Below are 19479 nucleotides of genomic sequence, written 5' to 3'. Positions count from 1 at the left end.
CAAAAGTTCACTGAACAAATATTAACCACCATTTTATAACACTGGACTCTTAAGCCATGTCCACAATTAGTTTGCAACATGTTTCCAGCTACTATTGTTTGCCACATGTTTCATAACATGGAAACAGCTATCCATAGCAGTGTTGGTAGATCAAAGGAAACAATGTTTCAAGCCAGCCACAACATATCACTGCTGCACGGCACTATTGTATGTTTATATGTTGTGTTGTGTTTTTGTCTGGCAGTCGCGAGTTCATTCCAAAAATAGTGGAGTGGAATGTGAGATACAAGCAGTAAAAAAAATCTCTGTGCAAAACTGCTGATACATTTGACTATTGTGTTGAGAAGAAATTTAGATCATGTGTAGTCCAATACCGATGGGAGAAGAGAATTGTTGTGAACAGTAAAGCAGTGAGAAGTTGTGGCACACTGTCTACAAACCAGCATGGTTTGGCTGTCCAATCCTGCAATTTCTGTGGGATATTCGTGAGCCAAAGAAAACTTAAGAATACCGTGAACAAAAACGTTCAAAAAACTATGCTAGCTTGCATTGCATTTTATACTGTACAGTAAACAGTCATCCACAGTTGTTTTGCCAGAGTACACTTCCTTGAGAGCTTAAAAATAATGTGCTAACTTTTCATGAATTTATTTGTTTGATTAGAAGCTTTCAGAGGTATATTTGTGGTGCAGTAAAAACTGATGAAGTGTCATCTCCATGAGCATGTGATCACGTCATCCATCTGTAAATCATATGAACTGAAGCTTCCTTGTGGGATGTATTGGTTTCTTGCTTCAGCATTTTGCCTTAAGAAATTATGAAGACAAACAGTTGTAAGGATGACCGTTTGTATAATTTCATAATGTTTTCCTGTAACAGAAACACATCGTCTGCCACAAAAACATATGGTAGGCCTTTGTTCCTCCAGGTAAGCATTCAGCTTCTGGCAACTTGAGTTTCTTTTTGGGATGTAGTTCACTTATGGTGACATTCTTGAATATACCGCCACTGAGATTCTTCCTCGACAGTCAATAACTCTGTACAAAAAGCTGTGACAGTCATTGACAACACAATGCTAAATGCCTTTGTAATTGTATAATTTGTTTTTCTAGCAATAGGGCACTGTACGACATAAACTTCCCATCAACTGCTCCCATACAATGTGTGTAGTGAAGCATCTGTGAGAACGCATATGCCAATCATTTTTAGTCGCTGACATCTGAAATAAATAAATGTGATTTTAGGTTTTCGAGGATATGCTAGTGGGAGGAGATGATGACAAAGAGGAAGTTGCTGACCCTTCTACATCGCCTCCTCCAAAGCAGAAATTAAGATGAATTGATGGGAAGCAAGGTACCAGTTGCTACAGAATTGTTTCCCAACTATTTGCAAAAGTGCTGAAACAATAGGAAGAAAAGGATATAGACAAATGTGGGGTCTCTGGCCAGTATGTAGCAGTCATGTTTCGCAAACTGCCACAAATAGAAGAGCAAAGACCAAACAAAAGCTGAATGAGGTGTTATCACAATCCGAGTTGGATTGTTTTGAGAGTATGAAGCTGTCAGTGTAAGTGGATGTATCAGGGCCTCAACAACTAGTGTTGAGTCCTTCATCACATTAATATGAAAGTCAGATGTATAGAATGGGTAGCTTGCATGCCTCAATGATACAGATAGCCATACCGCAAGTGCAACCACAATGCAGGGGTATCTGTTGAGATGCCAGACGAACATGTGGTTCCTGAATGGGGCAACAGCCTTTTCAGCAGTTGCAATGGCAACAGTCTGGATGATTGGGTGATCTAGCCTTTTAACATCAAACAAAACAACATTGCTGTGCTAGTACTGTGAACGGCTGAAAGCAAGGGGAAACTACAGCCATAGTTTTTCCCGAGGGCATACAGCTCTACTGTGTGGTTAAATATTCTAGAGGTAAAATAGTCCCCCATTCAGATCTCTGGGCAGGGACTACTCAGGAGGATGCCATTATCAGGAAAAACAAAATTGCATTCTACAGATCAGAGCACGGAATATTAGATTGCTTAATCGGTTAGGTAGGTTAGAAAATATAAAACGGGAAATGGATTAGATGAAGTTAGATGTAGTGAGAATTAGTGAAGTTTGGTGGCAGGAGGAACAGGACTTCTGGTCAGGTGAATACAGGAAAGTCAGATAGGGGTACTGCAGAAGTGGGTTTAATAATGTATAACAAAATAGGAATGCAGGTAAGCTACTATGAACAGCAAAGTGAACGCATTATTGTAGCCAAGATAGACACGAAGCCCACACCCACCACAATAATAAACGATCATATGCCAACTAGCTCCGCAGATGGTGGATGAAGAGCTTGACGAAGTGTACAGTGAAAGAACAGAAATTATTCAGATAGTTAAGGCAAACAAAAATTTAATTGCAATGGAGACTAGAATTCAATAGCATGAAAAGGAAGAGAAGGAAAAATAGTAATTGAATATGGACTGTGGGAAACAAATGAAAAGGGAGAGTTTCACACAGAGCAAAATTTAATCATCGCAAATACTTGGTTTTACGAATCATAAAAGAAAGTTGTTTACATGGTAGAGATCTGGACACACCAGAAGGTTTCAGACTGATTATATAATGGTAAGACAGACATTTAGGAACCAGGTTTTAAATTGCACATTTCCCGGGGCAGAAGTGGACTGTGACAACAGATTATTGGTTATGAACTGTAGATTAAAACTGAAGAAACTGGAAAAAGGTATGAAATTAGGGAGATGGGACCTGGATAAATTGAAAGAACCAGAGGTTGCTAAGATTTTCAGAGAGAGCATTAGGCAATGGTTATCTATAACAGGGGAAAGGAATACAGTAGATAATGAATGGGTAGTTTAAGAGATGGAATAGTGAAGGCAGCAGAGGATCAAATAGGTAAAAAGACTAGGCCTCATAGAAATCCTTGGATAACGCAACAGATATTTTAATTTCAATGATGAAAAGAGAAAATATAATGATGCAGAAAATGTAGCAGGCCAAGGGAATACAAATGTTTAGGAAACGAGACTGACAGGAAGTGCAAAATAGCTAAGCAGGATTGAATGGAGGACAAATGTGACGATTAGAAGCGTATTTCATTAGGGGAAAGATAGATATCACCTACAGGAAAATTAATGAGGCTTTTGGAGAAAAGAGAAGCAGCTGTATGAATATCAAGAGCTCAGATGGGAAAACAGTCTTAAGGAAAGAAGGGGGTGGAAAGAGTATATACAGGGTCCATACAAGGGAGATATACTTGAGGGCAATATTACAGAAGTAGAAGAGAATGTAGTGAAAATAACTGAACTATCAGCTTAACATGTCGTGGTTGCAAAATATTTACACAAATTCTTTACAGAAGTATGGAAAAACTGGTAGAAGCTGACTTCAGGGAAGACCAGTTTGGATTCCGGAGAAATGTAGGAACATGCAAGGCAATACTGACCCTACGACTTATCTTAGAAGATAAGTTAAGGAAAGGCAAAGCTACATTTATAGCATTTGTCGACTTACCGGAAGCTTTTGACAATGTTGACTGGAATACTCTCTTTGAAATTATGAGGGTAGCAGGAGTAAAATACTGGGAGCGAAAGCTTACATCCAATTTGTACAGAAACCAGACAGCAGTTATAAGTACAAGCAATACAAGTCAAGGGGCATGAGAGGGAAGCAGTGATTAAGAAGGGAGTGAGACAGGGTTGTAGCCTGTCCCCAATGTTATTCAATCTGTAAATTGAATGAGCAGTAAAGGAAATCAATGAGGAATTTGAAGTAGGAACTGAAGTTCAGGGAAAGGAAATAAAAATTTGACTTTTGCTGCTGACATTGTAATTCTGCCAGAAACAGCAAAGAAGTTGGAAGAACAGTTGAACGGAATGGACAGTGTCTTGAAAGGACAATATAACGTGTTAATCGCAACAAAAGCAAAACAAGGATAATGGAAAGTAGTCAAATTAAATCAAGAGATGCTAAGGGAATTAGAATAGGAAATGAGGCACTTAAAATAGTAGACGAGTTTTGTTGTTTGGACAGCAAAATAACAGAACGGACGAAGTAGAAGGATATAAAATGTAGACTGGCAATTGCAAGAAAAGCATTTTTGAAGAAGAGAAATTTATTAACATTGAATACAGATTTACACATTAGGATGTCTTTTCTGAAAGTACTTGTTTGGAGTGTAGCATTTATGGAAATGAAACATGTATGATGAACAGTATAGACCAAAAGAGAATATAAGCTTTCAAAATGTGATGCTAGAGAAGAATGGTGAAGATTAGATGGGTAGATACATAACAAATGAGAAGGTACAGAATAGAACTGGGGAGATGAAAAATATGTGGCACAACTTGACCAAAGCAAGGGATCAGTTGATAGGGCATGTTCTGAGACATCAGGGATCACCAATTTAATACTGGAAGCAAGTGTGGGTGGTAAAAATTGTAGAGGGAGACAACAACAATAGCATACAGAATGAATAAAAATTTGATAATATACATATTTAATGAAGTTTTCATTTAGTTATGTTTACATAATCCTTCAGATTGGGTACAAAGATTTCACATTTGGCATATGTCGTGCAGCGTTGCCAAATACTCTTTCTTGTACTCAAATGAGAACCGGTTTTTGCACTAGTTGTTTGTATTATGTTGAAATGCCTATAACATCCCACAGTTGCCACGCATTCAGTTGGATATCATTTGCCAGTCCCTATTACACATTGTTTCTCTTTCATGAAATTTTTTTGTTCACTTCCTTATATGCCGTGCCTTCCAGCCTTTAACTGTCCTTATACATAATACCATTGTACACCAACACAGCCTATATTACTATAATCTCTTCCCATTTGTCTCCTACTCTGACCATTTGTTGGTATTCCTGTTGCCTCTTATTCTTTATCAACTGTTATTCACTTGCCTTCATTAAGTCAGCTAATTTAAGTTCTTACTTTTCAAACATTTTATAGTTCTCCTTTGATTCTATGAGAGAGAGAGAGAGAGAGAGAGAGAGAGAGAGAGAGAGAGAGAGAGAATACAAATGCTCAGGAACTATTTGAGGTATAGCTTGCTTCGAAATCGGAATACGAGTAAATAAGAAAAACTTTGAAATGAATCTCCTGGTGAAAACAAAAAGGGTAACAACAGGTCTTTGGTTGACTGTAATTGCTTGTTTCCCCAAAACAAATGGTGTTGCTCTATTTCCCAGAATTCCAAAATGGTGGATGACATCCGAGCGAAGTTATGGAGAGCACAGCTGTCTCCAATATTCAGTCCCTGCTGCAAGTTATTCCTACCAGTTCTTCTACAGAATCGTTTCATCCACCAATGATGATGATATCTTTTCATGTCAAAGGATCCTAATCGACACCGTCCAGACATGAGTGTCACGTCTTGCCAATGACAATCAGCTTCAAAGCTGACAAACTGCTACTGTCTGTGAATACAGATCAATTTCAACAAGCCTCTGAGTGAACATTGTGAAGGAAACTAGCTTCAATCAACATTTGGAGTCAGACATCTTCCTAAAAGCCACTGCTCATAGCAGCAGATAAAGCTGTATGTGTTCAGTGGGCCAGACAAGGCAGACACTGGAAAGCAGCTAGTTGCAGGCATGTAGTGTCATTCACCTAACAGTGGTTTTGCAAGTTGTCAAACAAGATAGGATGTTGAGTGCACAGACAGCTCAATAAGGCATTTAACCCGCAGTGTGTAGAGGGTGCACTTCTTGCAAGATGTTTTAGGGATGTTTTCTGTATCATGACTAGAGCACCTAATTCAGATGATCATGATCATAAACCTGGATACAATCTTGCTGTCTTTCTCAATGGGCTAAATTAGTATAAAGCTCTCGGGTTTCCAGCCAAATGAGATTGTCAAAATGGTGCAACTTTTAGACGAGTTTCACTACTGTGATCTTCTCTTTATGTTCTCGTGGATGGTGTTGGTATGTCCAAGAAATTCATTGAGGGGTCTCTGCAATGTGGCCACATAATGAAGTTGTTATTCATGTATCTACAGAAGTTTTTGAGGCATGTGGTCTCTGTAGCAATTTCCTCAAATTCCTATAGACGGAATATTTTGAGGAAGTTGCTACAAAGACTGCATGGCTCAAACCAAACAGTTCTACTAAAACATAGATGAAACCTTCGTTGTGCAGCTACATATCAGGACATTGTGTGGCCACACAACAGGGGAGACCTCGACGAATTTCTTGGGACATATCAGTGCCATCCAAAAGAACATAAAATTCACCATGCAAGTGGGGAAAGATACTTGCCTCCCATTCCTAGATATTTCGGTATGGAAGAAGCAAGATAGCACATGAGGTCAGTTTGTGTAAGCAATGTACAATGATATGTATTTCCATGCACTAGTTGCCACTGCCCGTCCAACACACTTTTCTGAGGACTCATGTTCACAGGAGTTGGGCCATAAGTGTCTAGGAAAGTCAATGCATACAATGTGCATCTCAAAGTAACATAGAAAGAGGACAAGTGAATGATATTTCTGCCATATGTGGAACCACCAACAGCTAAGATCACAAGGATCTTTAAGAAATATAATGTTAAAACAACCTTCTGAGCACTGCATAGGATTAAAGATCTAGCTGACCTAGCCAAGTATCCAGGGGGATCGTGCACACCTTGCATTTATTACATTCACTGTGAATATGGGCTGAGGTGGCTGGGCAGACACAGTGCTATTTTCAGCAGCAGAGCTTGGAGCATTGCAGGTATAGTCCTCTGGGGCACAAAGGTAAATCAGCAGTCACTGGGCATAGCTTGGATGAAGGTCATGTGTTTAATTTTCAACAGATGGGAGTACTGTGTAGGGCCAGTGGGTTTTGGAACAGTGTAATAAAGGCAGCCATTGAAATTTGGTTGAATGATGACCTCATAAAAAGAGATGCAGCAGCTGATGTTTTTACCACATGTGGACCTGTTTTGTGTCACAATGTGTTACAAGCACTTGCTGGCAAAAGACATCCACATGGCACATGGGGTGAAGTCTGACCAATCACGTCAGGACTCAAGTAAGGACCCTCCCTCTCCCACACCCCAACCCACCCTAGGACAAGGGATGGGAGTGGAAGTTATGTCAGGTCAGTCAACTGTGATGTCTATACAGTAATAATCAAGATGCCCTCTCAACACTTTGAAAAAAAAAAAAAAGATGAAAGGAGTGACATTCATCAAAATGTTGCGTCTTTTTGACAAACTCACTCCGCTAGAAGCTCGAGAACTTTGTATTAGCATGAACTTCTATGTTTATTTCAACATTCTTGGTGACAAAATGTTTTCCCTCTGCTTTATCTTCACAATGTCAGCCCTTCTGTCTTCCAAGATGACAACAGCCTCCTTTATAGAGCTGCACACATACATGTGCAGTCTAACAAATACTCAGGCACCCTACTGCACCTTGACTGCCTTGCTAAATGACTAAAATTTTAATCCTATAGAAAATCTCTGCACTATTTGGAACAATGGGTAAAATACAGCAATCAATGTCCCCATAGTGTGGTAGCCTTATGAGAGCTTATCATCAATGAGTGGCTTCAGCTGAATGTGGCATATTTAAAGAAACTCACAGACTCTCTTCCTTGCAAAACTGAAGCTATTATCAATGCCGGAGGCTGTGTGATGACCCCTGGGGCCCAACAAATTGTTTTGTTTACTCTGCTTGTCAGGCAAATGACAAGCATAAATTTATAGGACACTTAGCTCATCTTGTCTTGTGTGTTTGCCTTCAACAACTGTCTATGAAAGTATTCATTTATGTAGCAAACAGCCCTTTTCCTGGAATTTTATGGTTCCTTTTCTGAAATGAAGGAACCTACGATGCCAAAAGGCAACATTTGTGTACTGGTGTTACATAAAAATTGCAAGTATCTTCTATTTTTTTTTGTTGTTGTAATTTTATTCCAGACATCCTTTCCTTTCCTTTAAAGATATCTGCAATTACTGGCAGCAGAGCGCATACAAACCCGTCTGTATTCTTTCAGCATTCTTTTCCTTTCCTTCCTTTGTTCAGGAGTCTCATCTTTGGATCGAATAGACAGAGTTGACAACACTGAAATCACAGATTCTGAACCATCACAGTCAGCATTCTTCTTCTGGGCAGCATCAAATCTTGCCAATGACTGAGGTGTGAGCTTGTTCGTGTTATTACCCAAAACATCTAGTGGGATACCAGTCCTTTTGCTAACACGAATATGTTTTGATGGCTATAGGATACAGAAAAAAAAAGTGATTAAATTTACTGAATCTATGTGTAATGGAAAACAAACGTATAAAATTTGATATATGTCGCAAGTTAAACAATATACAAAACTTATTGTTCTAACTTACTTTTACATCAGGTATCAGTTTGGGGTGATTGTAGATATTGGAGTAAGTTGACAGAATTGATTCACAATCCCATTTTTCTTGGTCTTTGTCCTTTACTTCAATTTTCACCATGTCATCACCATCTTCAGAGTCAGACGATATCTTTTCTAGTATTTTCAGTGTTTTATCTACATAATTTAATTGAGAATTCTTTTCTTTTTCAAATTCCTTAGCACATTCCAACAGAATATCTGAATCTGGAGGTATGTAGCCCTCAATTTCCTCACAGTCAAGAGCACCAATTTCACTATCATCATAATCTGCAAACATCTGAAAATCGAAAAAAAGAACAGTCATTGTAATATCAGGTTTCAATGAGCTCAAATAAAAGAAGTACCGTCAGGACAATCTTCCTCCTCCATTATCATCAGAATTATTTTTTGCTTTCCTCTTTCTTGGGATAACATACAGGGCAGCCAGAAATAGTGTGAAACGCTTGTAAGGGTGCCTCAGGTTAGGTTGTGCTGAGTAATAACTGTTAATAAAAAATTTCCATATGTTGCACCATTTCTGAGTTAATTAGCGTTGAAGTTAGGTAATCAGGGTGTTGCACACAAAACTTCAAGCACCCTGCCAGATATAGTGTTGTCAAACATGTTCTTCATTTGGTTTCCTAAAACCGAACAAGACAGCAGTACAAAATTTGGACATGGGGCAGCAGTAAGGAATGAACATGAGCCAGAAGGTGGTTGGTTGGTGTATTTGGGGGAAGCGACCAAACAGTGACATACCAGTCCCATCAGACTAGGGAAGGACGGGGAAGGAAGGTGGCTGTGTACTTTCAAAGGAACCATCCCGGCATTTGTCTGAAGTGATTTAGAGAAACCACGGAAAGTCTAAATCAGGATAGCCAGACGTGGGTTTGAATCATTGTCCTCTTGAATGCGAGTCCAGTGTACGAACCACTGCACCACTTCGCTCAGTGAGCCAAAGGCTGAGCAGTCCTGTGCACTATACTCCAAGCTATGACAACAACTGACACTAATTTTATCTGGCAGGCTAATTGAATTTGTGTCCACTATGACCTTATTGGCTAGCTTCATGGCTAACTAACTCAGAAACAGCATAATGATTTGAATTTTTTCCTTAACAATTACTTCTCAGCACAACCTACCATGCAACATCCTTACAAGCTTTTCTGACCACACTGTATATATGAAACAAGCTACTCTAACGTGAGAGGTCAAGTTATTTTGTGAAACAAAAAGATGCTGAGTCACATTAAAATTGACAAAAAAAAAAAAAATAAAAATAAGACTGCAAGAAAGTGAGCCAACAAGGCCTTTACTGCAAATAGGCAATATACACACACAACTCACGCAAACACAGCTCACATACACATATGACCTCAGTCAAATGCCTGCTGAGGTCAAACTGGCAGTATGTTGCCTAATTCTGACAAAGTTCACTTCTGACAATATTTTTGTTGTGCCTATCTGCGACTCAGCATCTCCACTATATGGCGAATAGTAACTATCCTTTTCATAACATTGTTACAGTCCATCCTGGATTTTACATTGTTTGAAACAAAAACAAGGCATGTTCATTCCCAAACTAACATTTCAGAAAATGACAGATGTAAACGGAGTCTTAAGACAAAGCAAAGAGAATAAAATCAAAAGCAGAAACCTAAAATCTATTTGTCTTTCCAACTGACAGCAGCACAAGTGTGCGAGGAGGAGGAGGACGAGGAGAGGAATGTATGGAGTGGGACTGAGCATTTGTATTTCTCTCTCTCTCTCTCATAGAATCAAAGGAGAACTATAAAATGTTTGAAAAGTGAGAACTTAAATTAGCTGACTTAATGAAGGAAAGTGAATAACAGTTGATAAAGAATAAGAGGCAACAGGAATACCAACAAATGGTCAGAGTAGGAGACAAATGGGAAGAGGTTATAGTAATATAGGCTGTGTTGGTGTACAATGGTATTATGTATAAGGACAGTTAAAGGCTGGAAGGCACGGCATATAAGGAAGTGAACAAAAAAAATTCATGAAAGAGGAACAATGTGTAATAGGGACTGGCAAATGATATCCAACTGAATGCGTGGCAACTGTGGGATGTTATAGGCATTTCAACATAATACAAACAACTAGTGCAAAAACCGGTTCTCATTTGAGTACAAGAAAGAGTATTTGGCAACACTGCACGACATATACCAAATGTGAAATCTTTGTACCCAATCTTTATCAATAGGTTCATGTTGTTCATGGAATAATGATTGCTATAAAGTAATTTTACAACACAAGGTACGAAACAAATCGGGTTCCTTTCTTGTACTTGGACCACAGTAACAAAATAATTGACAGCTATTTGTTTACAGGAAAGCTATGATAGCACCAACCAATCAGAGAATGAGCTTGCTCATGCCTGCTGTTCTGTGCCAGTTGTCACATCACTCTGTTACCTGGTGCCAGTTGCCACAGTCACTTGCACACACAGTTTGTGGCCAGTAATGTAACAATTATGATTGTTTTTCATTGTTTTGCTGTGTAGTGTGCCGAGTTTTCATCGCGTGATATCCTAAAATAGCTGTGAATGTGTACACGAAAGCAATAAGACTATTATCACCCTGCTATGCAATCCCAATGAGTGTTAAGGGGCACCATGTTGATGAATCCAGAACTAAAATGCCCAGCCGTTGCTGTCACAGTCGTACTGTGCACGCAGACAAACATGAGTCAACAATACCACACCTCTTGTGCTCAACTCTTAACCGTTCTGTTGTTCTGATTGAGGTATGGTGGTTCCTCTTTACAAAAAGATTTGGCTGACACCAACAACACCTGCACTAAACCATACTGGCTATATCAATATATAAGAGGCAGTCACAAGGTTTCTGTTTGAAAGCCATATAGTCCAGAATTGGTGTGACAACCATGCCAAATCGCCCTGAGCATTGAATCAATCATCCCACCAATGCAACAGCTTGGGGATACCCGTTTGGTGAAACACCTGTCCTGCTGCATGAAGGAGTCTGTAACTGGCTGCTGCACATCCTTTCCCAACAAGAATTGTCAACTCTCCAAGGCCTTTTTTTTAAGGGGACCAAAGGCATGACAATTGCATGGGGAGAGATCAGGACTATACGGCCATGGATTGAGTGTTTCCCACTAGAGTTGGCATAACTTATGTGTCACGAAATCTGCAATATGGGGGTGTGCGTTATCTTGAAGCAGCAGTACCCCTTGTTACATGGTTGTTTTTACAGATATGTGTTTGCTGCCCCATACACTTGCTTCATTCTCCAATGGATGTATACTGGTATTTGTCCTTTGGCAGCCAAGAAAAGAATAACAAGTTGGTCACGTTTGGATGCATTTAGTAATAACTTCACCATTATTCACATATCCACATTTGACATAAACGTCAGAAAGACACGTATGCCATAGTAATCCCTTGCCTACGTGCTGGTGCTTATTTACCCACTTCAGAGTCATGCTATATTGCATATACACTGTAGCAATGTCCTCAAGTGGAAAACTTTTGATTGTCCCTTATACAAACCGTGGAAAAATACAGATGGTCTGAATGCTGCAAAAGCCTGAAAAGTGCGAGGTAAGACATCCTTAGTGACAGGATACTGGGAGTAAAGCTCTTATACAGAAGAAAATCTACATCCATTATGTTGGATTTCTTTGTTGTGGTACTGGCAACATGAAAAATAAGTACAAAATCATGATTAAATACCATGTTTCTGGTAGTAAAAATTCTACCCATTTCTTCTTCTTCTCTGACAATATATATTGAAGAGCCAAAGATACTGGTACACCTGCCTCACATTGTGTAGGGCCCTCGCGAGCACACAGAAGTATTTCAACACAACATGGCATGGACTCGACTAATGTCTGAAGTAGTGCTGGAGGGAATTGACACCATGAAACCTGTGGGGCTGTCCATAAACCCTTAAGAGTATGAGGGGGTGGAGATCTCTTCGGAACAGCATGTTGCAGATCATCCCAGATATGCTCAATAATGTTCATATCTGGGGAGTTTGGTGGCCAGTGGAAGTGTTTAAAATCAGAAGAGTGTTCCTGGAGCCACTCTGTAGCAATTCTGGGTGTGTGGGGTATCGCATTGTCCTGCTGGAATTGCCCAAGTCCGTTGGAATGCACAATGGAGTTGAATGTATGCAGGTGATCAGACATCAGCTCTCAGGCATCCCCAGCCCATTAGTCGCTGGATTCCTACTCGTCACCAATGAATTTACCTCGCTATACACCAACCTCCTTCATGGAAATGGCCTTGCTGCTATTGTACTTCTCCTAACTTACTTACAACTCCAAAGTGGCTAACTCATTCCTCATAAACTTATCAATTATATTGTCACACACAATTACTTCTCATTTGATGGGAAGGTATTTAAACATATCTGTGGCATAGCCCTGGGCACCTGCATGGTAAAATCTAATACTAATCTGTTATGAGTCATTTAGAGGATACAAACTAGCCTCTCAAAACACCAAACCCCTTGCCTGATTCAGATTCATAGATATCTTCATGATTTGGAGCCATGCTCAACACGTTCTATCCTCATTCCTCCACAACCTCAACACCTTCCCTCCCACCCACTTCAGCTGGGCCTCCTCAATCATGGCCTTCACCAGGACTGTGATTATCTACCATCATGCCAGGAAATGAGAAACATCCCACTTACAGTTCTTTCCACCCCTTCTAAAGTTGTATTCCTTTGCCCAACCAGCCTACATCACACACTGGTGCATCCCTATACCAATTCCATTCCCAACCATTGCCATGGGTTCCACATCCTTTGGAAGGTCCAGGTGAAAGACCTGCAAGATTTACCCACCCAGCAAACTTATCCTACCCTATAAGAAGCAGTGCCACTTGTGAAAGCAGCAATCTCATATCAGCTCTGCTGCAATTTCTGCACAGTATTTTACGTGGGCTTGGCCACCAACCACGTGTCCACCAGAACGAATGGCCACTGTTACACTGTCATCATGAAAAGAGTTGACCACGTAGTGGCACAACCCACTGTCTACCCCACTGTCCCCACACCCTCTACACAACAGTTTCTCCTTTTCTCTGTCTGTCAGCCCCCCCCCCCCCTTCCACCCCATCCCTCAAATCCACAGCATCACAACATTGCGCTCTCCATGTAGAATGTAAGCAGTGAATGACAGGAAATACATTCTTGGCATCCAGAGACAGTGGGCATGTGAGTTTGAGCTGTACTCGTGTGTGTTTTCTATATCTGAAGAACAACTCTGTCTGAAAACTGAAATATTTCTGGCAATCTTTTTCACTGTGTCTGCCAGCAACTCAATGTCTCCTCTGTGTAGAGTAGCAGTCTATCCTTTCCATACTATTGTTACTCCATCCTGGGCTTTCAATTGTTTGATTCTAGAAAACTGAGTTGTACATTATATCTGCAAACTCAGAACAGATAAAAATATTTTAATCCAACATAGGTATTTCTTTAAACACTGTACTTACTTTCTCAAATCTCCCGTCCAACAATGTCAACTGCTCATTACGTCGAATAACGGAACTTGACATCGAGTAGTTCGTAAATCGTGACTTTGTTTCCTCTTCGGCAAATGTAAATTCAGACCCAGGAAGACTACAAATCTCATCGTTTTCATCTTCTTCCTCTTCAGTTTCTTCCAAACTGTCTCCAGTGGATGCAGTATCATCTGAGTCATATTCCCTTTGATGATAACACAAGAGTAGATAAATATTAGTTATGAATGCCACAATGATATGGACTATCTAAAAGACACTTTCTAAGAAAATTTTAAAGGTACCATGCGTGTTAAACACAAACATACACACAAAATTCAAGCTTTCGCAACCAACGGTTGCTTCATCAGGAAAGAGGGAAGGAGAGGGAAAGATGAAAGGATGTGGGTTTTAAGGGAGAGGGTAAGGAGTCATTCCAATCCCGGGAGCAGAAAGACTTACCTTAGGGGGAAAAAAGGACAGGTATACACTCGCACTCGCACACGCATGCACGCATATCCATCCGCACATACACAGACAAGCAGACATTTGTCAAATGTCTGCTTGTGTCTGTGTATGTGCGGTTGGATACGGGTGTGTGTGCGCGAGTGTATACCTGTCCTTTTTTCCCCCTAAGGTAAGTCTTTCCGCTCCCGGGATTGGAATGACTCCTTACCATCTCCCTTAAAACCCACATCCTTTCATCTTTCCCTCTCCTTCCCTCTTTCCTGATGAAGCAACTGTTGGTTGCGAAAGCTTGAATTTTGTGTGTATGTTTGTGTGTCTATCGACCTGCCAGCGCTTTCGTTTGGTAAGTCACATCATCTTTGTTTATATATATATAATATTTCAATTTGTCTCCACATTTTACAATAAAAATCTTGGGGGAAAAAATCAACTTTCCTATTTAAATTTTAGTTTAAGATCATCATTTTTATACTGTTCAGCTATGTTGTTGTTGTTGTGGTCTTCAGTCCTGAGACTGGTTTGATGCAGCTCTCCATGCTACTCTATCCTGTGCAAGCTTCTTCATCTCCCAGTACCTACTGCAACCTACATCCTTCTCAATCTGCTTAGTGTATTCATCTCTTGGTCTCCCTCTACGATTTTTACCCTCCAAGCTGCCCTCCAATACTAAATTGGTGATCCCTTGATGCCTCAGAACATGTCCTACAAACCGATCCCTTCTTCTGGTCAAGTTGTGCCACAAACTTCTCTTCTCCCCAATCCTATTCAATACTTCCTCATTAGTTATGTGATCTACCCATCTAATCTTCAGCATTCTTCTGTAGCACCACATTTCAAAAGCTTCTATTCTCTTCTTGTCCAAACTATTTATCATCCATGTTTCACTTCAATACATGGCTACACTCCATACAAATACTTTCAGAAATGACTTCCTGACACTTAAATCTATACTCGATGTTAACAAATTTCTCTTCTTCAGAAACGCTTTCCTTGCCATTGCCAGTCTACATTTTATATCCTCTCTACTTCGACCATCATCAGTTATTTTGCTCCCCAAATAGCAAAACTCCTTTACTACTTTAAGTGTCTCATTAGCTAATCTAATTCCCTCAGCATCACCCGACTTAATTCGACTACATTCCATTATCCTCGTTTTGCTTTTGTTGATGTTCATCTTATATACTCCTCTCAAGACACTGTCCATTTCATTAAACTGCTCTTCCAAGTCCTTTGCTGTCTCTGACAGAATTACAATGTCATCGGCGAACCTCAAAGTTTTTATTTCTTCTCCATGGATTTTAATACCTACTCCGAATTTTTCTTTTGTTTCCTTTACTGCTTGCTCAATATACAGATTGAATATCATCGGGGACAGGCTACAACCCTGTCTCACTCCCTTCCCAACCACTGCTTCCCTTTCATGTCCCTCGACTCTTATAACTGCCATCTGGTTTCTGTACAAATTGTAAATAGCGTTTCGCTCCGTGTATTTTACCCCTGCCACCTTTAGAATTTGAAAGAGAGTATTCCAGTCAACATTGTCAAAAGCTTTCTGTAAGTCTACAAATGCTAGAAACGTAGGTTTGCCTTTCCTTAATCTTTCTTCTAAGATAAGTCGTAAGGTCAGTATTGCCTCACGTGTTCCAGTATTTCTATGGAATCCAAACTGATCTTCCCCGAGGTCGGCTTCTACTAGTTTTTCCATCCATCTGTAAAGAATTCGTGTTAGTATTTTGCAGCTGTGGCTTATTAAACTGATTGTTCGGTAATTTTCACATCTGTCAACACCTGCTTTCTTTGGGATTGGAATTATTATATTCTTCTTGAAGTCTGAGGGTATTTCGCCTGTTTCATACATCTTGCTCACCAGATGGTAGAGTTTTGTCAGGACTGGCTCTCCCAAGGCCATCATTAGTTCCAATGGAATGCTGTCTACTCCAGGGGCCTTGTTTCGACTCAGGTGTTTCAGTGCTCTGTCAAACTCTTCACACAGTATCGTATCTCCCATTTCATCTTCATCTACATCTCTTCCATTTCCATAATATTGTCCTCAAGTACATCGCCCTTGTATAGACCCTCTATATACTCCTTCCACCTTTCTGCTTTCCCTTCTTTGCTTAGAACTGGGTTTCCATCTGAGCTCTTGATATTCATACAAGTGGCTCTCTTTTCTCCAAAGGTCTCTTTAATTTTCCTGTAGGCAGTATCTATCTTACCCCTAGTGAGATAAGCCTCTACATCCTTACATTTGTCCTCTAGCCATCCCTGCTTAGCCATTTTGCACTTCCTGTCGATCTCATTTTCGAGATGTTTGTATTCCTTTTTGCCTGCTTCATTTATTGCATTTTTATATTTTCTCCTTTCATCAATTAAATTCAATATTTCTTCTGTTACCCAAGGATTTCTACTAGCCTCGTCTTTTTACCTACTTGATCCTCTGCTGCCTTTACTACTTCATCCCTCAAAGCTACCCATTCCTCTTCTACTGTATTTCTTTCCCCCATTCCTGACAATTGTTCCCTTATGCCCTCCCTGAAACTCTGTACAACCTCTGGTTCTTTCAGTTTATGCAGGTCCCATCTCCTTAAATTCCCACCTTTTTGCAGTTTCTTCAATTTTAATCTACAGGTCATAACCAATAGATTATGGTCAGAATCCACATCTGCCCCTGGAATTTAAAACCTGGTTCCTAAATCTCTGTCTTACCATTATATAATCTATCTGATACCTTTTAGTATCTCCAGGGTTCTTCCATGTATACAACCTTCTTTCATGATTCTTAAACCAAGTGTTAGCTATGATTAAGTTGTGCTCTGTGCAAAATTCTACCAGGCGGCTTCCTCTTTCATTTCTTAGCCCCAATCCATATCCACCTACTACGTTTCCTTCTCTCCCTTTTCCTACACTCGAATTCCAGTCACCCATCACTATTAAATTTTCATCTCCCTTCACTATCTGAATAATTTCTTTTATTTCATCATACATTTCTTCGTCATCTGCAGAGCTAGTTGGCATATAAACTTGTACTACTGTAGTAGGTGTGGGCTTCGTATCTATCTTGGCCACAATAATACGTTCACTATGCTGTTTGTAGTAGCTTACCCGCATTCCTATTTTCCTATTCATTATTAAACCTACTCCTGCATTACCCTTATTTGATTTTGTGTTTATAGCCCTGTAGTCACCTGACCAGAAGTCTTGTTCCTCCTGCCACCGAACTTCACGAATTCCCACTATATCTAACTTTAAGCTATCCATTTCCCTTTTTAAATTTTTTAACCTACCTGCCCGATTAAGGGATCTGACATTCCACGCTCCGATCCGTAGAACGCCAGTTTTCTTTCTCCTGATAACGACATCCTCTTGAGTAGTCCCCGCCCGGAGATCCAAATGGGGGACTATTTTACCTCCGGAATATTTTACCCAAGAGGACGCCATCATCATTTAATGATACAGTAAAGCTGCATGCCCTTGGGAAAAATTACGGCCGTAGTTTCCCCTTGCTTTCAGCCGTTTGCAGTACCAGCACAGCAAGGCCGTTTTGGTTATTGTTACAAGGCCAGATCAGTCAATCATCCAGACTGTTGCCCTTGCAACTACTGAAAAGGCTGCTGCCCCTCTTCAGGAACCACACGTTTGTCTGGCCTCTCAACAGATACCCCTCCGTTGTGGTTGTACCTACGGTACGGCTATCTGTATCGCTGAGGCACGCAAGCCTCCCCACCAACGGCAAGGTCCATGGTTCATGGGGGGGTGTTCAGCTATGTGTATTTAATATTTCCTTTGTAAGCAAAATATACAGTGTGTGTATACAAACATCCACTTTAAGCCATGACCACAATTTACAATACTTTACTAATCTTTATAACACGAATATGCATGAACTTGTTCTCTCTCTCTCTCTCTCTCTCTCTCTCTCTCTCAGTTTGTGTTCCTTAGAATTAACACAAATCTAAAAAGAATAGTATTTACATTACTGCTATTTTCAAGAGATTGCCTTTAAAAAGGAAGTTCATAACTCCATCAGAAAAACAATTTTTCAACAAGTGTATAAACATAAAGATACCAGAAATAAATACACCACAAAGCAGGTATTTATTACCAGAATGAGATTTTCACTCTGCAACAGAGTGTGCAACGATATGAAACTTCCTGGCAGATTAAAACTGTGTGCTGGACTGAGACTGGAACTTGAGACCTTTGCCTTTCGCAGGCAAGTGCTCTACCAACTGAGCTACCCAAGCACGACTCACGCCCCATCCTCACAGCTTTAGGTAGGAGACGAGGTACTGGCGGAAGTAAAGCTGTGAGGATGGGGTGTGAGTCGTGCTTGGGTAGCTCAGTTGGTAGAGCACTTGCCCACGAAAGGCAAAAGTCCTGAGTTTGAGTCCCGGTCCAGCACACAGTTATAATCTGCCAGGAAGTACCACGTATTTCTTTATTATAAAAAACTAACATAACTCTCAGGGTGGAGAACGCCATGATTAAAAAATAATCCTTTATTTTACTATTTACTCGGGAATAATCAATGATTAACTGTTACAATTAGTGGTTTTGGCTATAATCTACATACATCCTCATCCCTCATTGTTTTCACACAAGAAATATCTTAACTCGGAGGTGCGCACATCGTACAACAGCTCATGCACCTCTGTGTTACAGGCGTTCTTGTGTGATAACAATAATCTGAGTATGGTTGTAGAACACAGCTGAAATTGGTAATTGGAAAAGTATACAAATGGTTAAGATATGTTAAATAAAATAAATATCTGTCCCTATCTGTACTATCATTTGCTAAAAATCTTGCTTCTAAGTCTGATCCATTTATGGAATACAGCTAATTATCCAGCAACTGTCAGATCAATTTACAAGAATCATTATTTGAAAACAATCTATCCAATGTGTATACATAACATACAAAGTATCTAGAGCAAAAAAGTAGCCAAGTGACAATGCCACATGAATATAATAAACCGCACCTACCCCATACAGCCTCCATTTACACTACTGGCCATTAAAATTGCTACACCAAGAAGAGATGCAGATGATAAACAGGTATTCATTGGACAAATATATTATACTAGAAATGACATGTCATTACATTTTCAAGCAGTTTGGGTGCATAGATCCTGAGAAATCAGTGCCCAC

The 19479-nt window shown here is 40.0% G+C and overlaps 1 protein-coding gene across 2 annotated transcripts in view; it reads right to left on the bottom strand.

Annotated features, from left to right (window-relative positions):
• The window catches only part of LOC126195166 (protein LTV1 homolog), a 56462-nt gene that overhangs the window by 497 nt on the left and 36486 nt on the right, over positions 1-19479 (bottom strand). For both annotated transcript variants that reach the window (XM_049933677.1, XM_049933679.1), the window contains exons 6-8: positions 13858-14071; positions 8359-8667; positions 7995-8234 (exon numbers count right to left, since the gene is read on the bottom strand). In XM_049933677.1, coding sequence (XP_049789634.1) covers positions 7995-8234; positions 8359-8667; positions 13858-14071 — 763 coding nt within the window. The remainder of the gene's footprint in view (positions 1-7994; positions 8235-8358; positions 8668-13857; positions 14072-19479) is intronic.

The sequence above is a fragment of the Schistocerca nitens genome, chromosome 7, assembly GCF_023898315.1.
Source record: "Schistocerca nitens isolate TAMUIC-IGC-003100 chromosome 7, iqSchNite1.1, whole genome shotgun sequence".
Classification (NCBI taxonomy): Eukaryota; Metazoa; Arthropoda; class Insecta; order Orthoptera; family Acrididae; genus Schistocerca; species Schistocerca nitens.
The sequence above is the reverse complement of the archived record's forward strand: the minus strand, read 5'-3'. Positions and strand labels throughout refer to the sequence as shown.